The sequence below is a fragment of the Phoca vitulina genome, unplaced genomic scaffold (genome assembly GCF_004348235.1).
Source record: "Phoca vitulina isolate PV1807 unplaced genomic scaffold, GSC_HSeal_1.0 scaffold26, whole genome shotgun sequence".
Classification (NCBI taxonomy): Eukaryota; Metazoa; Chordata; class Mammalia; order Carnivora; family Phocidae; genus Phoca; species Phoca vitulina.
In genome coordinates, this window is record NW_022589729.1 from 1,534,481 (window position 1) to 1,552,186 (window position 17,706).

The 17,706-nt window shown below is 39.6% G+C and overlaps 1 protein-coding gene across 1 annotated transcript in view; it reads left to right on the forward strand.

Annotated features, from left to right (window-relative positions):
* The window catches only part of NUF2 (NUF2 component of NDC80 kinetochore complex), a 30,191-nt gene extending 12,926 nt beyond the window's left edge, over positions 1–17,265 (forward strand). The window contains exons 8-14 of the mRNA XM_032422291.1: positions 1,115–1,211; positions 2,646–2,708; positions 5,289–5,426; positions 7,459–7,599; positions 8,515–8,690; positions 9,601–9,736; positions 16,876–17,265. Coding sequence (XP_032278182.1) covers positions 1,115–1,211; positions 2,646–2,708; positions 5,289–5,426; positions 7,459–7,599; positions 8,515–8,690; positions 9,601–9,736; positions 16,876–17,010 — 886 coding nt within the window. The 3' untranslated portion in view covers positions 17,011–17,265. The remainder of the gene's footprint in view (positions 1–1,114; positions 1,212–2,645; positions 2,709–5,288; positions 5,427–7,458; positions 7,600–8,514; positions 8,691–9,600; positions 9,737–16,875) is intronic.
* The last annotated feature ends 441 nt before the right edge of the window (positions 17,266–17,706 follow it).

Consider the following 17,706-nt stretch of genomic DNA (forward strand, 5'->3'; position numbering starts at 1 on the left):
GTTTAAAGCCATTAACTTGCCTCCTAAATTATGTCTGGAAGTATTTATCTTGTATAGGTGAGTAGTAACTAAGTGGACTCTCTTTCTTCCTTAAAGCCAGTTAATTCTGTTAAGAGAGCTTTGTTTTGTTTTGCCTCATCGGTCCCATTGGAGAGTCATTCGGGAGTTAGAGTTCTTGGCCAGATAGATAGATAGATTTTGAGCAGAAAGATTTCCTATCCCTTCTCATTTCTTGATAGCTTTGAGTTTCTTTGTTTCACGGGAGAGCTTTCCTAACCTGCCCTGGTATAGACTGTCTTAGAGACAGCAGTAGGCTGCAAAGACTGGGAATAGGAGGCAGATACTAAAATTTCACAGGTAAATTTAGTGCAAACTAAGTTAAGAGATAAATGACAAACTGGGGGCGGGTATCTGCAGCCTACCCAGCAGAGCAGCACCGTCCCTAGTAAGAAAACCTGTGTAATACTCCTAAAATACGAAGAACTCCTACAAACCAAGGGCAAAAGGATAATAGGAAAATGGGCAAAGGCCAAGAACAGGGGATTTACAGAGGAATAAATACAAATAGCTAATTAACAATATGTAAAGATTATTAAACTCACTAGCAGTCAGGGAAATGATCATTAAAACTATAATTCTGTACCATGTCTCAAAAGCAGAAGTTGAGAATGGTGCGCATGGCAGAGAGTTTTACATGGGCAGGTGCTGTTAGGAAGGACAGGCAGAGCAAAGGGAATGGATGATCCAGGGGTGGGAGGCGAGGAGAGGAGCCAGGCAGGAGCCGGCACTGAACAGGGAAGGGAATGTCGCGCTTCTTGTATTAGGAGCTGAGTTAGAAAAGGCGGGTATGAATGCAGATGAGTCCATACGCAGATTCGGTGGTGGAAGGCTAAAGGAGCCCATCTGATCTTTATTTTCTGTGTTGTAGAGGCCAGGTCATCTATTTTAAATCTCTGTCACATGGAAGGATGAGAATTCAGAAACACGAAAGCAGATAGTTTTTTTGTTTTGTTTTGTTTTTTTCCATTTGAGTCATTTGAGGACAGAGACTATTTTGGCCTTGCAAAGTTAAGAACTTGATATATGTTATTTTCATCTATTTTGCTGTGTTTAGTTCTGTTCCAGTTGAAGAACAAGCAGAGTTCAAACAGCTTTCAGATGATATTCAGGAGCTGCAGCAGTCACTGAATCAAGAGTTTCGTCAAAAAACGGTATCAGCTGTGTTGACCTTAAAAATTAAACAGCCAGTTATCTTATCAGCAAAAATGGGTTTATTTGGGAATAGCAGAGAATTGCAATTTGGTACAAGTAAACTGCAGCAAAAACCATAGGCTCGTCCAACAAACAAAGGAGAGAAATGTTATTTTATGGAGAAGAAGGAGGAGGTTGGGAGGGGTTGTTTGGAATCAGAGTCCTTGGAAGAAAAGCAGGAGTCTAAACACAGAGTTTGATTCATTATATGACAAAAAATTCTTCTTTTTGGGCACTTTGGTTTTGTTTTTGCTCACAGCTAGGGAATAAAAGCAGAAAGCACGGCAAAGTAATTGCTATGCAGGAACTTTGAGAACGCTAAGAGAACCACCTTTCTTGGGCTCAGAAAAGACTAACCTAGCATGAGGGTGGTGATGGTTTCTCATTGGGGGAGTTGCAGGGAAAGAGGCTTTCCTGTAGAGACTCAGTGGACCTCTTGCCCTGGTGTGGGGCCTAGTTGATGAGGCTTCTTGGAGTTGACACGGCTTCGTGGGGGGTGAGAGCTCCCCCTCCTGGCCTCCCGACTCCATGTGAGCGAGGTTTCATTTTATTTTCACAGTTCACATAAATTAAAAACAACTTTGTTTTTTTTTCTTTTGGCTGTGGAGGACGTAAGAGGACGTTACTTTCAGTTACAAAAGATCTAGGGTATATTGCTGTGCCCACTTGTGCTCCTTATAATGGATATATATTTCTGTCAACCATGGTTATCAATTTGTGTTGCCCAAGTCCTGTGCTGTCTTGTTGACTAGAATTTTTTAGGATTTGCCTTTTTCTAAACTTGCTGTTCCCAAACTCTACGGAGGCACCCTGGACTTCAGGGGCTTTGGGATATTTTAAAATTTTATGGGAAACAGTGATTGTTAGCATCTCTTGTACCCTGCTTGAACTCCTAGCTCAAGGCACATTGCCTTCCATTCATATCTTTGTGAACCTGGGTTCTGGCATTTGTCGTGGTGAAAAACCAGTACTACGTGAACAACCTCACAGAACAGGAAATGAGAATGTCTGTGTCCAATCTGATTCCAACGTGTGTGAATTTGTGCAGGGTCCAATAGGTACACACATCCAATTTGGAAGTAGTTGTGGTTATTTAAGAATAAAATAAACATTATTTTTTTCCAATTTGTATGCATAATTTTTTCAAAGGGCTACTAAGTTGTTAGGATGTAAATACTTATGCAGTTATTTGGACTCTCTTACTTAGTAAAGAAACCGTTAGGTATTTCTTCTGGCCTGGGGGCATCGTAAACAGAGGAAGTTTGAGAATATCTGGTCTAATCCATTTAACTTCTCTCCTTCCTTACCTTTATTTTATGAGAACGCACTGAGTGGCTAAATTTAAATCTGTTTTGAATCATCACAGAAAACAGTTTATTGGCGTTTTTCCTTAGATAGTGCTCCAGGACGGAAATTCCCAAAAGAAGTCTGATATTTCAGAGAAAACCAAGCGTTTGGTAAGCGTCTTTGCATATAACCAGCATTTAAGGTTTGGATATTTTGTGTGGTGGAGTATCTTAACTGTGTGCATTGTTACAGTAAATGTTTCTCCCTTTTTCCTTAAAATGAAACTAGTTTAACTTTTTTCAGTTTAAATATAATAGCTGACTACCTTTTTTTTTTTTTTTTTAAATGGAAACATGGAAATGTGTGACGAGAGTAAAAATCACCCGGTGGCTCACCACACAGTCTGGTGTGTGCATAGACGATATTTCTCTATGCAGAGAGCCATGTGTAATGTTACCTCAGAGCTGTGAGACTCTTCATGCCACAAACCTGCCTTTTTTCACTGAACAAAAGAGTATGAATACTTACCACGCCACCATAGAGCCTCATTATCTTAATGGCTGCTTATGGTTGTACGTCACACTGATGTAGATCCTTCTGGTGTCCTGTTGGTGGACATTCACTGGCTTCTAATGTTTCTGCTACTAGACAGCAGCGTGTGTATGCTGCACACCCACTCACGTACTCACACACCGAGATCTGTGTACCAGGCTGCTTTTCATCTTAGACCAGATTCCTGCTTGTAGGATTTCTGGGTTAAAGGGAATGCACATTTAAAACTGACCCACCTTGCCAAGCTGGCTTCTAAAAAGATACCCATTTACTTTCCTACCAGTAGAATATGAGAGTGTTCTTTTCCCTACTGTCTTGCCAAAATGGGAGGTTTTTAGTTTGCTTTCTCTGTCTTTGTCGCTTTTATAGGAAAAAAACACCTCATTTTCATTTTGATTTTTTTGATTCTTAGTGATTTTGACATCCTCTTCAATGGTTTGTTGTTATGTCTTATTTTGTAAACTATGTGTGTTCCTGGCTTCTTTCATTTTTTTTTTAAAGAAACTTTATGAATTAGGGATATTAACTACTTGTCTTTTAAATTCGTGATTTTTTTTCCATTAGAAGGCTTATGTTTTTAATGTAAAATTTATAGACATGGCCTTTATGGTTTGTGGCCTTAGTTCTATACATAGAAAACCCTGTCCCATTTCTCATGTTTTTAATCCCAGCTTGTCTCATTGTACTTTTATGTCTTCTCTATTAACACGCTATATAGAACCACCTGAAATTTACTTTGGTGTAATATATTCTGTATTTTTCTGTCACTCTTTTTATTAGCAAGTGCTTTCTTCTGAGTAGTATTGACTGGTTATTTTATTATTCATTTTTTTCTGTCCCATTTAAATCTACCTTAAAACAAAATCATTTTGTAATTATAGTATCGGGTTTAGGCTTCTTATAAAGGGAAGAAACGCGATGAAAGTCAACGTCAGTCGTAAGGAGGTTGGGCTCTGGTTTTGTAGAGCATGCGAGAGTAGAGTAGACGTTGTGACTGTTTGCTAGAATAACAGACATATGGTGTCAAACATTCAATTTTGGGCTCTGAGTTGATCAAAATGTAAGATCATTTGTGGTTCTTTTTAGTTGAAAGTAATTTGTAGACAAATTACAGAAGCCATCCAATAATACATTCCTGTTATAAAAGACTCAAATGACGTGCCTCTGTGTGTGTGTGTGTGTGTGTGTGTGTGTGTGTGTGTATCGTGAGAGAGACAGAGAGTCAGACACAGAAGGCCCTCTTCTCTGGGCCTGCTTCCCCCAGGTTGCACCTTCCCATTCCTTTCCATGACGTTGCATGCACTTACATAGACACATACAGTTATCTATTGCCATTTCATTATTCAGTGTTCCTAGAAATGGGCCTGTGTTGTTTGTTGATCTATAATTGATTCTTTCACTTAATATTTCTTGGAGATCTTCCCATATCGATACATAGAGAGTATCTCAAAACAATGTAAACATAATTTATCAACTAATACTTGGGGAGGAAGTTCATATGAATATTTTTTATCTTTATATAATTTTAGACTTGCAGAAAAGTTTTCACAAAAATCTCCGATGCCCTTCACCTCTATTCTGCAAATGGTTTGAAATTCAGGAGAGGAAGGAAATTTGTTTTAATTCAGCAGGCATGTATTGAGCGCCTGCTCAGTGCTATGGCTTTGTCTGTGTTCTGGGAGAACAAAGATAACTTCTCACAACCCCAAGCTGCTCAGTCAAATTCAGCCACACAGATTAAGTACATAATTACAGCATTGCATGTACAGTGATTGTACTGTTCATAGAAGGAATGCAGGGGAAGTGGGAGCAGGATTTCCAAGGATTAATGAAACTCAGAGGCGGTACAGGGGTGGGATGATGGTATTCAGGAGGACCGTACTGATCAAAGAGACATCACTTGCATCTGTTCAAACCTAGGACTGGTATTAGCAGGCTGTAGGTATGGTGGGGCACTGGCAGCAGGGGACCTTGCAAGGACAGGAGAAGTACACAGGGAAGGACCTTGAATGTCCTGCTTTTAGGGGCTTGGTCTTTGGCCCATAGACAAAAGGGAGCAAATAAGCAGGTGATCATAATTTAATTGTTCCCCCACTACAAAGAGCACAGACCCAATTTCTTTGTTCTTTTCCATTATTGTAATGGTAAGTTAACAATTTTATTACTGTATCTAATATATAAATATGTTTTCTCAACAGAATGAACTAAAATTGTCAGTAGTTTCTTTGAAAGAAGTACAAGAGAGTTTGAAAACAAAAATTGTGGATTCTCCAGAGAAGCTAAAGAATTATAAAGAAAAAATGAAAGATACAGTCCAGAAACTTAAAAATTCCAGGGTGAATTTCCTTTTTTTGATTTTAATGCTTTTCTATATATTTTTTTCTTTTTAGCAACTTTTGTTTAATCGTGGGTACATTTTGTGATTTCCAGTTTATCTACACTTCTTTTCCTCTTAAGCTTTTTGCCCTTGTCTCTGATATGTTGCTCTCCTCTAAAGTAGGTGTAGGGAAAAGAAGTACAATTTCAAGACATTTGTTCAATGATGCAACAAATTTTTGAGACTTTACCCTGTGTGAGCAGAACAGAAATTCTCTGTCCTCCTGAGACTTACTTTATATGATGGAGAAAAGTATTAAGTTTATAATCAGTGATATAATTACAGGTTATATATTATGAATACGTATAGGGTGTGCACATGTTGGGGTAGGAAGTACATGGGAAATCCGTGTACCTTCTGCGCAGTTCTGCTGTGAACCTAACACTGCTCTAAAAATATTTTTTTAAGAAACACCAAAAAGAGAAACAAAAAATAGTATAGGGTTCTTTGAAATAATGAGGGTAGCCTAATTTAAATTTTGGAAATCTGGGGTGGAGAGGGGAAGGAAGTAGAAATTGATGCTGACATCTGAAGAATAAACCGTGGTTATCCTACTAAATTTGTACATGGAAGACCATTGGAGGCAGAGGGAACAGCATATGCAAATTCTTTGAGGTAGGAGGAAGCGAGGTATGTTCCAGGAACAAAGCCTCATGCATAAGAAGGGGAGTGGCATGAGGTGACCATAGGAAAATAAGCAATAGGCAGATTATTCAGGGAGCTGGATTTTACTTTAGGGGCAAGGGTCATGAGGTGACCATAGGAAAATAAGCAATAGGCAGATTATTCAGGGAGCTGGATTTTACTTTAGGGGCAAGGGTACACCACTGATTAGTTTAAAGGGGGATGTCGGAACATGATGTAATTTATGTTTAACAAGGTGATGGGTTGTTGTGGGAGATGGATAGAGGCACGGTGTGACAGAAGTAGAAGGGGGCAGACAAGTTAGCATCCTTTGTGGGGCAGAGCTTTTAAGCCATCAATTAACAGAATGTTTCTGGTTTACCTCTGAATTTGCTATTCTAGTCATTCCTGATAATTAAGAATTATCACCCAGGAATAGACAATGATTACGAGAACAGAAATGAGAGCCAAAAACTAGATCTGAGTATTTATGAGAAAAGTGTAGTTTATTTAATAAAAAACAGTTCTGGTTCAGTTGGTTGTTCACATAGAAGAAAAGGGAGCTGGGTCTATACCTTGCACCATTTACAAAAATAAATTCTATGTGGATTAAAACTTCAACAATTTTAGAAATTTTAGGAGAACATTTGTATAATCTTGAACCGGGATAGATTTTTTTTTTTTTTAATTAAGTTAGAGAAAAGGAGACCTATGGATCATGTTTATAATGCATATGAGAGGTAAAGGGATTATATCCATAACATGCAAAGATGCAGAGTGGTTACAGATTGGTAAGAAAAAAGACAACAAAAATGAGTAATGATATGATTAAGCATTTCACTGAAGACAAAATCCAATTGGTTAAGAAGGTGGTTGGAGGGATAGGCTAGTGGGGAGAAGAAAAGTAAGTCGGTATTGTTACATGTTCATTTTCTAATTTTAGAAGAGGAATTAATCTTTTAAAAAGAATCAGCTGTAGTAATAGTTATTATACAGATGAATAGGAAGATCATAATTGGTAATACAATTTGCCCAGGAGTAATTAGGAGCAGTTTGAATATTAGCAGACATGAACTCTTTTCAAATCATCATGAATAACCTTTGGAAGGTACTTCAGTGAGTGATTTAGTAAAATTGTGGCAGTTTTCCTTTGTGTAAGGATATTTGGCAATTAAGAAGCATAATTATATGTACTTAGACACATGTCAGTAATAGCGCTTTCTTACTGACCTAGAAACTTAATTGTTCTCTGCTCTTAAGCTTTCAGTATTAAGTGCAGAAATTATTTAAGAGCAAACAAATTGACAGTACTGCAGTTTCATAAAGGAGACTATCAAACTGGTTTTTATGTTTTCTTTCTTTGAAAGCAAGAAGTGATGGAAAAGTATGAAATCTATAGAGACTCCGTCGACTGCTTGCCTTCATGTCAGCTGGAGGTGCAGTTACATCAGAAGAAAATACAGGACCTGGCAGATAACAGGGAAAAATTAACCAGCATCTTAAAAGAGGTTTGTATTGTGTGGAATTTTAATGTTTTTATTATGGAATAGTTTACTATAGTTCCTTGGCTTTGCTTTTACTTTGTGTTACTATTTTTCCTAAAGAAAGGCAGGATCATTCTAGAGTATAATAGATGTGGCAGTGTTCGCTGAGCAATACAACAGTTTTCTTCTTAAACACAGCAGTGGTAAGACCTCTGTTAGCCTTCAGATGAAATGAATGATTAATTAACATGGCACGTTGCTGTGTATATTTTGGAGGAAAGTAATGGAATTTTAAACCTGTTCTAACAGTTGGAAATGATCTCACCAGTAAGCCCAAAGTCCCAACTCACGGTCTCACATCATACCTGCGATTTAAGTTTATGCCCTTAGTGCCTGCCCTGAAGATGGAGAGTGAATGCCAACATTAATTTTCCCAGGCTAGAAGCTTGAAAATCCTTTTTTACTTCTTAACTTGATCATAGTAACCCACGCTGTCCCCAGGATCACTAACACTGCATTTGATAAAGGATTTCTTTTTTTGAGGGAAGTAGGGGTTAGAAGGCGAGGTGACCTGAGGTATTCTATCCCAACCATACACTCCCTTGTCTGCCATCCAGAGTCAGCAAAAGAAGGTTGAGGTTCACTGCTTTTAATGGTTCTAGGGTTTCCCCTTTTCTCTTTATTCCTCCTACTTTAATACAGACCCAAACCCCCTTCATGTAGCCCTGCCCAGGGTCCTGTTCCTTCCCAGCGTCCCCAGTGCCTTGCTGTGGTCCCCTCCCAACACTTTGCCTTCTTCTCCTCGGCTTTAGGCCTGAAATAGTTCTATCTCATCTTCAAATTGTATCTTCTTATAGCTCATCCCAGGAAATAGATGTTTGTTTTGTTTATAAATCCTAATTGGTTGTATCGACTTTAAGTACTTCCTGTCGACTATAGAGCCTGAACTTGGAGGACCAAATTGAGAGTGATGAGTCAGAGTTGAAGAAATTGAAGACGGAAGAAAATTCCTTCAAAAGACTAATGATCGTGAAGAAGGAAAAACTCGCCACGGCGCAATTCAAAATAAATAAGAAGCACGAGGATGTCAAGCAGTACAAACGCACAGTGATTGAGTACGAACTTGTTTTCAGTTTAATGTGTTAGAAAATAATTGGGAAAAGCTAGTCCACTTTTCCCCCCTAAGATCCCGAAACTCCTATAATTTCAACAGGGTATTCCACCTTTGGGTGAATAAAAAAAGATGAATTAATTATGAATTTTATAATGCTGGGTCTAGATTTAGAGCTGTTTTAGGTCCTAGTTTTTTCCCTTTCCAGATATCACGCTTCCACATCCTTTGCAGGATTCTCCAAAAGGGTTCTGGTGCCCCTGCCCATTTCAGTGCACTCAGAGGAGTGGGCTAGGGCTGCATCAGATGAGTCACCTGGTCCATCTTACGGTCCAGCTGGGCTCCGGCATTGTAGCATCCATGTTTTGAGAAAAGGTCCTATTTATTTATTTATTTTTTAAATCCAGGTAAGAAGTAATATTTCACTAAGCGTTTTATGGCCGTTAGCCAGCATGCTGGGGTGTTCCCGTGGTAGAGCCTTCTTCCCGTCAGTTCTCAGAATATATTTTTAGAATACACCCCCAGATACGTCTATGAGATGTCCTTGTTTCAGTCTGCACGTGGTGAAAATTTCCTTTGTTCTTCCTCATGCGGATGAAGACAAAGGGCAGAACAGGCGGATTTTGTATTTGCTGCCAAACTGCCTTGCAGAAGAGTTGTCCTGAGTTCACATTCCTCCCAGTAGTACGTACGTGAGCACAGCTGGGGAGTCACCTTAAAGTCTCCGGCGTAAATAACAGCCCTCGGCTCCAGCACCCTCTGGGGTTTGCAGCTCTTTGCTTGTATGTCCCGAGAAGCGGTTTAGGTTTGTCAAACAAATATACGTGATCTCTTTGGAATCAAAATTAGAGTTTCATGTTTTCCTTTTCAGATGCTTGAGCGGAATTAAAATTTAGCTGTCTGTTTTCCTTTAGAGATTGCAATAAAGTTCAGGAAAAAAGAGGAGCTGTCTACGAGCGAGTAACCACAATTAATCAAGAAATCCAGAAAATCAAATTCGGAATTCAGCAACTGAAAGATGCCACTGAGAGGGAGAGGCTGAAGTCTCAGGTGAGTGGGTGCCCACAGGTGCCTTTTTAACGGTCTCACCAGCTTACCGTGGCGACTCTGCCGCCCTCATGTTCAGGATATTGCTGGCTCTGTGAAGTAGAGATTGATCCCCAGTTCCTTGGTTCTGATTCCATTTACAGCCCCTTTTCCATTACCACTGTTTGTTTGGATTTATGCCTCCTTCATACATTTTTCCCCCCATGTCCTTTCCCCTGACCTAGCCGAGCATCCGTGCTCTGCTGTAAGAGTGCATGCTCCATAAAGGTTCTGAAATTTTTTTTTTAATTAATTTATTTTTTAACTTAAATTCAATTAGTGTATAATGTATTATTGGTTTCAGAGGTAGAGGTCAGTGATTCAGCAGTCCTATATAATACCCAGTGCTCATTCTGAACTTTTTTGATAGATGAACTTGGATAGTGATTTTAAGTAATGTCCTTTAAAAAGTTTCTGCATTTTTTCGTCCTTATAAAAGGATCTCAGAAGTATTTCTAGGGGTTCCTGAGTGGCTCAGTCGGTTAAGTGTCTGCCTTCGGCTCAGGTCATGATCCAGGGTCCTGGGATCAGAGCCTGCTTCTCCCTCTCCCACTCCCCCTGCTTGTGTTCCCTCTCTCTGACTAAATAAATAAAATATTAAAAAAAAAATGTTTCTCACCATCAGTGTTAAATGTGTTTGAGCTATTACCTGAAACAGAATAGCTGAGGGTGGTCCCTATGTGATGAGAATTTTCATGATATCTTTATCATAATTGCCTAACGTTACTTGCTGCTTCTATTCTTGGCTTGTTTCAGTGTATTTATTTTATCGTTTCATAAACAGTTCTAAGTTTAATGAGGACAGACATTGTCTACATTTTTGTCCTTCCAAAATGTTAGTACAGCGCCAAACATCAAATGTTTACCTCTTTCTGTCCTTTTCTTAACTGCCAGTGTCTCCAAGAAGTCGTCTATTCCTGATACATGTATTATACCTCATTTTCTCTTAACTTTTGAAGTTTGACCTGTATCTTCCAGATTGCCCCAAAATGCTCTACTAGAAATCACTAAAAACAACTTTTTATCGTGTAAAATCCCACGGCCTCTTTCTTTTTTCCCCTCATTCTTTTTCACCTTCACTTTATTGACATATTGGATCCAGGTTTCCTAAAACTCTGATACCTGAGAAATATTTAAATACTTGCTGTCTCTACCTTCCACCACCCACATCCAATTTGCAAGGAGTCCTAAAACTAAAAGCCACTGCAGACAATCCCCTCACCCGTTCTCAGGAACCTGTATCCTCTCGAAAGATGGCATCGCTACCCGTGCACATGGAAGCATGCGTAGACGTACCCCAAGTGCTGTCTCAAGGCTGCTGGGAAGGGAGGAAGGAAGGACGGTCGGAACGAAGGAAAAGAAAAGAGAATGGCCATCTTCCCTACTGTGGTCGGCCCAGTCTGCTGTCCTGACTTTCTGTGTTCTTCCCTTTCTTTCCACATTTCAACTGCTTCTCTTTCTCCTGCCCCTGAACGAGATATTCACCAACGCCCAGCTCTCTGTTTCTCTCTAGAATGCAGGTTAGAAAGATTGTAGGAGATATTTAATCCTACTTCTTAATCAGGGCAATCAATCAGTGAATATATATATATATTTTTTAAGATTTTATTTTTTGACAGAGACAGCGAGAGAGGGAACACAAGCAGGGGGAGCGGGAGAGGGAGAAGCAGACTTCCTGCGGAGCAGGGAGCCCGAAGCGGGGCTCGATCCCAGGACCCTGGGACCATGACCTGAGCCAAAGGCAGACGCCCAACGACTGAGCCATCCAGGCGCCCCAATCAGTGAATATTTATTTGTTATCACATGGTCAGGCCCAGTTAGCGAACCAGCTACTATGTGCCTCAGCACTTCCAGCCCATCAGTCGTAAAGGTGCCCCTGCCAGCCTCACGTCACTGTGTTTAATGTCTGTGTCTCGCCAAGAACATGTTCAGTTTCTCAACAGTAGCAATCATGTATTTTCTACCTTAGTATGTCCTGTCAAACCATGCCTGGAATGGCACCTTATATGTAGTAGTTTTTCATCAATATTTGTAAACTTGGATGGTCATCTAGCATGGTGTTTCTTAAAACCAGCTGCGTATTAGAATTCAAAAATGAACAAACAACCCCCCCCGCAAATGTCCTGAATTAGAATCATCAGCAACGGGGTTCATGAACTGGAATTTTTTACTGTGGCTTTTGAGAACCATTGATAGGTTCTGCTTCATTGTTTTCAATATCATCGAGCTCATAACCACCCAGGCTGTTCTGCTAGGACCGCTTTAGTGGTTAAAATGTTATTTCGAATTTAAAATATAATTTCTGTACTCAAGTGAACCAAGATCTCTCTGGAACAAATCTGTATCATCCTCTGCTTAATATCACTTCAGACATTTGAGGATAATGATCATGGGTTCCTCCAGCCTTCTCATCTGGGTTAATGAGCCCCAGTTTTCCAGCCATTCTTTATATAGCTTAATTTTCAGATTCATTACTATCCTGTTTACTGTCTTCTCCCCTCTGTTTCCTGTTTGTCATTATTCTGTGTAAAATGTAGGACCCAGGACTAAACATAGCCTTCCAGATAATGCTGGGACCAGTCCCAAAGCACAATGCTTCTGGTACTGAAGTGTAATACTGGCTTGGATTCTAGCAGCAGCATCTCGCCCACTTAGCTCATACGGAGCTGCTGATCAATTAAATGACCCCTATCCGTTCCGCATGTAGTTCTGCCTAGTTGAATTGCTTCCCCGTACATGAATGCAACCATTTCATGGGACTTTTAAGTCAGAATTTTACTAGTATTTCGTTAAGGCTTCCATCTATTTACTTTTATGCAGATGTCAAAGTATCAAGGTCATTTTAAATCTTTGTATCATTCACATTTATTTCATGGCTTAGCGCCACCTGCACATTTGATCAACATGCATATTCTCCAAAATAAAAATGTTGAGTAGAATTGGGCCCTTTGCTACAGTAGATATTTCTTCCTTCAGAGTGGCGTAGAGCCACTGAGCAGAACTTTGGATACAGTTGTTGAAGTTGCTAAGTTGTTGTAGCTTTTCCCAGTCTGCATTGTGATACCCATGTGTCCTGAGCAGCATGGGAGAGTCTAAATCCTATGGCGAATCATGATGCATTTTTCCAAAGAGCTCCTTTTAGCTTCCTTCATAATCACCCTCCATGAGAAGGAAAAGACAGGCTACAGTTGCCCATTTGTTCTGGATGCAGTTTCTCTAAGATCCTAATGATCTTCACATCCCTTTTTTCATTAAATATTCTTTCCCAGAGATCCTTATCTCTGCTGCTTTCAGTTAACACCTTTATTTAGATCGGTTTCTAAACTGGTGTCCTGTTCTGTCCAGTCACCCCATCCCTGCTCCTTAGTGGAGCTGCCTGCCGGATGTTTTCAGTGGGCTCGCTCATCACAACAAGAATAACATTTATAGAATGATTTCTAGCAGCTTCCAGCATCTCTCCTCCTCACTGTCTCTCTCCTTCCCCTCTGCCTCTCTCTCTTTCCCTTTTACTCCATTTCTTCACAAATTTCTTCTTATGCTTTGATGGCATCATCATTTTTCCATTGCAAGGAGTTGAAATTTTGGACTTTCTGTAGATAATCCTGACATCCAGACAAGCACCCGGTTAGTGTTCAGATTTTTTTAAACGTCATTGATACTGTTCATCACAACCCCTTTCTGTTCTGCTTCTGTCACCTAATTTTGTAATGCTCATGGATTGTGGCAAAAATCTGCTAAATTTCTTCCTTGACTTGAGATTCTCTGCATCAGATCTACCCTGAATGCTAAGTACTGCCAAATTTATCCTGCTAAACTATCCCTGTTGCTATACTTTCCTGCTTAAAACGGGAACTCCCGGTTTCCCTGTAGTGCATTCACTCAGTCCCTTGTTCACCTATGGCCTGTGCATCTTCTGGGCGCCAGGGGCGCCACCTGACTTGGAGTCAGTAGTGAATAAGGAAGACATGATCCCTGCCTTCTAGGACTTTTAAAGCTTTAGATCTAAGCTAATCATTTCAGTTATTTACAATTTACTAGAAAGTATAGTCTCTGATTCCTGTGACATATCTTCGATCTCTCTCTCTCAAATACTACTAGTGCTTTTAGTTGATTCCAGATAATCTGGATTTGTGCTGTCCAGTAGGTAGCTACTGGCAACATATGGCTATTTATATTTACATTTAAATTAATTATAATGAAATAATATTTAAAATGTAAAATATTTAAAATATAGTACAAAATTTAGCCATCCTGTAAGCGCTTGGTGTCCAGTCTGGTCTGGATTATATGTTCCTTCAGGGTAGAAAGCACATCTGCATTTTCTAGTGTACTTATGCACAGTGCTACTTCTAGAAGGTACTCAATAATGTATTTTGTTGATGAATTAAATATGTACTTGTTGGGTAATGATTGGCTGTAAAACCCCATGTATATTATATACAATTGAACCTTGAACAACCCAGGGACTCAGGGTGCCAACCGCATGCAGTTGAAAATCCACATGTAACTTCTTACTTGCTAAAACCTTAACTACTAATAGCCTGCTGTTGACTAATAGCCTACTGGTAAGATAAACAGCCAATTAACACGTGTTCTGTATGCTATATATATTGTGTACTGTATTCTTACATTATGTAGGCCAGAGAAAAGAAAATGTTAGGAAGAAAATCATGAGGAAGAGAAAATACATTTATAATCCCATACTGTATAAAAATCTGTGTATAAGTGGACCCGTGCAGTTCAAACCCATGTTGCTCAAGGGTCAACTGTCCTCTTCAATTTATCTGATGTAAAAGTGAGACAGTTCCCTGGACCAGTGCCGGCCAGTAGAACTTTCTGCAGTGATGGGGATGTTCTTCTGTCCTGTTCCGTACGGGAGCCACTGGGTCCCTGTGTCTGGGCAGCAGCTCAGGAGCCCGGAGGTATTTAAATGTCCGTTTTCTAGCCACAGGCACCTGGTGGTTACCACAGAGACACCACAGAACCAGACTGAATTTAAAAATATTTCACTTTAGTGAAGTCATCACCGTAAGATGTACTTATTTTGTGGATTAGATGTGGATTAATAATCTAAAGTTCCACTTGGATACAGAATTTAATTGGAAACTGAAATAGCATTTGTGAGGGCTGTGCTTGTTGCCATTAACATCCTCTGAGGGTTGCCTTGTTACTTCAGATGTGTGCTTGCTGCCTTCTGTTGATGTGCCCTGGAGTGGGCTTTTTTTTTCTTTTTTTTTTTAAGTAGGCTCCATATCCAGCGTGGAGCCCAACATGGGGCTCGAACTCATGACCCTGAGATCAAGACCTGAGCTGAGATCAAGAGTCGGATGCTCAACCCCCACCCCGAGCCACCAGGCACCCCTGGAATGGGCTTTAACATGTCATATATGGTGGCTCAACCTGTGGGGTTTGGTTCCTCCATGAGAGTATCTTTGTTCTTGGAAGGAAATGGTTTCTTTAGGTGTGTTGAAGTGGTTGGTTCAGATATTTAGATTGTGTATCTTTATTTAACCACACTTAGTCTTAATAGTTTCTTATGAGTACTATCTTTCTACCAAATTTATTCAGCTTCCTTTTTAGTAAGAATAAATATACACTCCTATGGAACTAGGAAGTTAAATTGATCTATAGCTGCTGAATGTGCTGAGTTTTTTTTTTTTTTAAATGGTGTTTACACAAGCTAGCAACTAATTTCACCTTGTTTTTCCTTTAAGATTGAAGAAATAAAGCTTTCAAAAATGTTTAATTTATTTTCTTAATGATTCATATTCCATCACAGTTGTAGTAATTTGATGCCCAATTAGATCTTAGAAATCTAAATAGACTCTTCTATTTTTGTATTAGGATTTAATAAATATCTGTGTTTGGATTTTTGGAAAGTGTTTAGCCTTAAGCATCTGTTTATATTCACTGAATCTTGAGCAATAGCTCTCAAACTTGCATAGATGACAGAGTCTGGAAATAGTTTCATTCTTTTATGAAACACTATGAATTGTAATATATTAAATTATAATCTGTATAGTTCGTTCAAAATCAGATAGTATCTACACTAAAATTTAAACTAAGCTAAGTAGTACCAAACTATAGGTTTAAGAAAAATTTAATGGCAGGGATGATTAAAATTGAGAACATTGTACCCATTTACTACTTCTTCCTCCCATTGGAAGAGAACTGCTGTTTTATTTCAGTGATGAAAAACCATCAACTTAGAATACCACTTCTTGTGTCTGGATTTGAGAATTGTTTTGTTCAAGAAAAATGAATAATACAAGGATCAAAATTGCACTGGATGAGTGTGAGTGTTTGCAGGCCAACTGGCTTCTTTTATTATTTTATCCCATCTATAAACATTGTTCTCTCATTTTTTTTTTAATTCTTAGCACATCCACATAGGTTTATTAGAAAACTTATTATTGCTTATAGTAGAATTACCCGATAAGTTTATTAAAGTGTCTCTAACGTGTATTTTTCAGTCATACAGATGACTTATGAAATCTGTTGACCTGGGCGCCTGGGTGGCTCAGTTGGTTAAGCAACTGCCTTCGGCTCAGGTCATGATTCTGGAGTCCCGGGATCGAGTCCCACATCGGGCTCCCTGCTCAGTGGGGGGTCTGCTTCTCCCTCTGACCCTTCCCCTCTCATGCTATCTGTCTCGCATTCTCTCTCTCAAATAAATAAATAAAAAATCTTTAAAAAAAAAAATCTGTTGACCTATCTTTCATTGGTGATTGGGGCCAGACACAGAGGGTCTAGTTGTCCCGAGTAACCCAGGGACTTGCCTGGAGATGAAAAGCTCCAAAGTAAAAGCTTTTCCTTGACAATTACAAATACATTCTTCATATCTTCAAATCCAAGTCTTTGTTACATGTCTCTCTGCTCTGTTCTTTCTAAGCAGCAGACCTTTTTGATGTGTCTGTTCCGCCTAAAGAAGGAATTTTTAAAACGAGTAGGTCCATGTGTGTGTGCATGGGTGTGCGCATGAGATCATTTAGGCTTTAAAATGTTATTAATAAATATTAACGAGATGGTTAGAATTCTTGTAACTCTTATCAGTTTAGGTTGATGCACGGGATAATTCTTACTCCATTTCATTTTCCGCTTAGGAAATATTTCTGAGTTTGAAAGCTGCTTTGGAGAAATACCATGAAGGCATTGAAAAGGCCACAGAGGACGCTGGTGCTCAGTTAGAGCGGAAGACAGGTGAACTGAAGAAGAGGATGTTCAGAACGTCGACCTGATGGACACAGTCACTTGGCTTCCTGTAAACAGCTCACCGCCTTCATTTTACCTTTGGAAAGGGAACAGTTAAATTGAAGTCAACAGAAGTATCAGAAGCAACACATAATGTTCTATATCCTCTCATAGGTTGTTACTTTGTAAGATAATGCATTTAACGTAAACGTTTATTAACTTATAATTCAAATAACTTGTGTAGTGATTCATGTCTCTGCCCCTTGAAAGTAGTTGGAATAAAACCAAAATAGGTGCATTTGAAAGATGTAATTTTTCTATTGTTTTCCCGGCTGTTGGTGCTTTGTTTGTGGACATCAGGGGGTGTAGTATTTCTGATCATTGTGGTTGGGATCTCGTTTGATCCTCACTTGGGCAACTCTGGATGCATTTTTTTTCTTTTTAAGATTTTATTTATTTATTTGACAGAGAGAGACACAGCGAGAGAGGGAGCAGAGGGAGAGGCAGAAGGAGAAGCAGACTCCCTGCTGAGCAGGGAGCCCAATGCGGGGGCTCGATCCCAGGGCCCTGGGATCACGACCTGAGCTGAAGGCAGACACTTAACAACTGACCCCCCAGGCGCCCCTGGGTGCATATTTTTATTACTGCCTTATGGGTGAAGTAACCATGAGGGTCCTGAGATTAAACGGCTGAGCCAGAGTTTGGGCTGTGCTCTGTGTGGTGCGGGAGCCTGGAATGTCCCC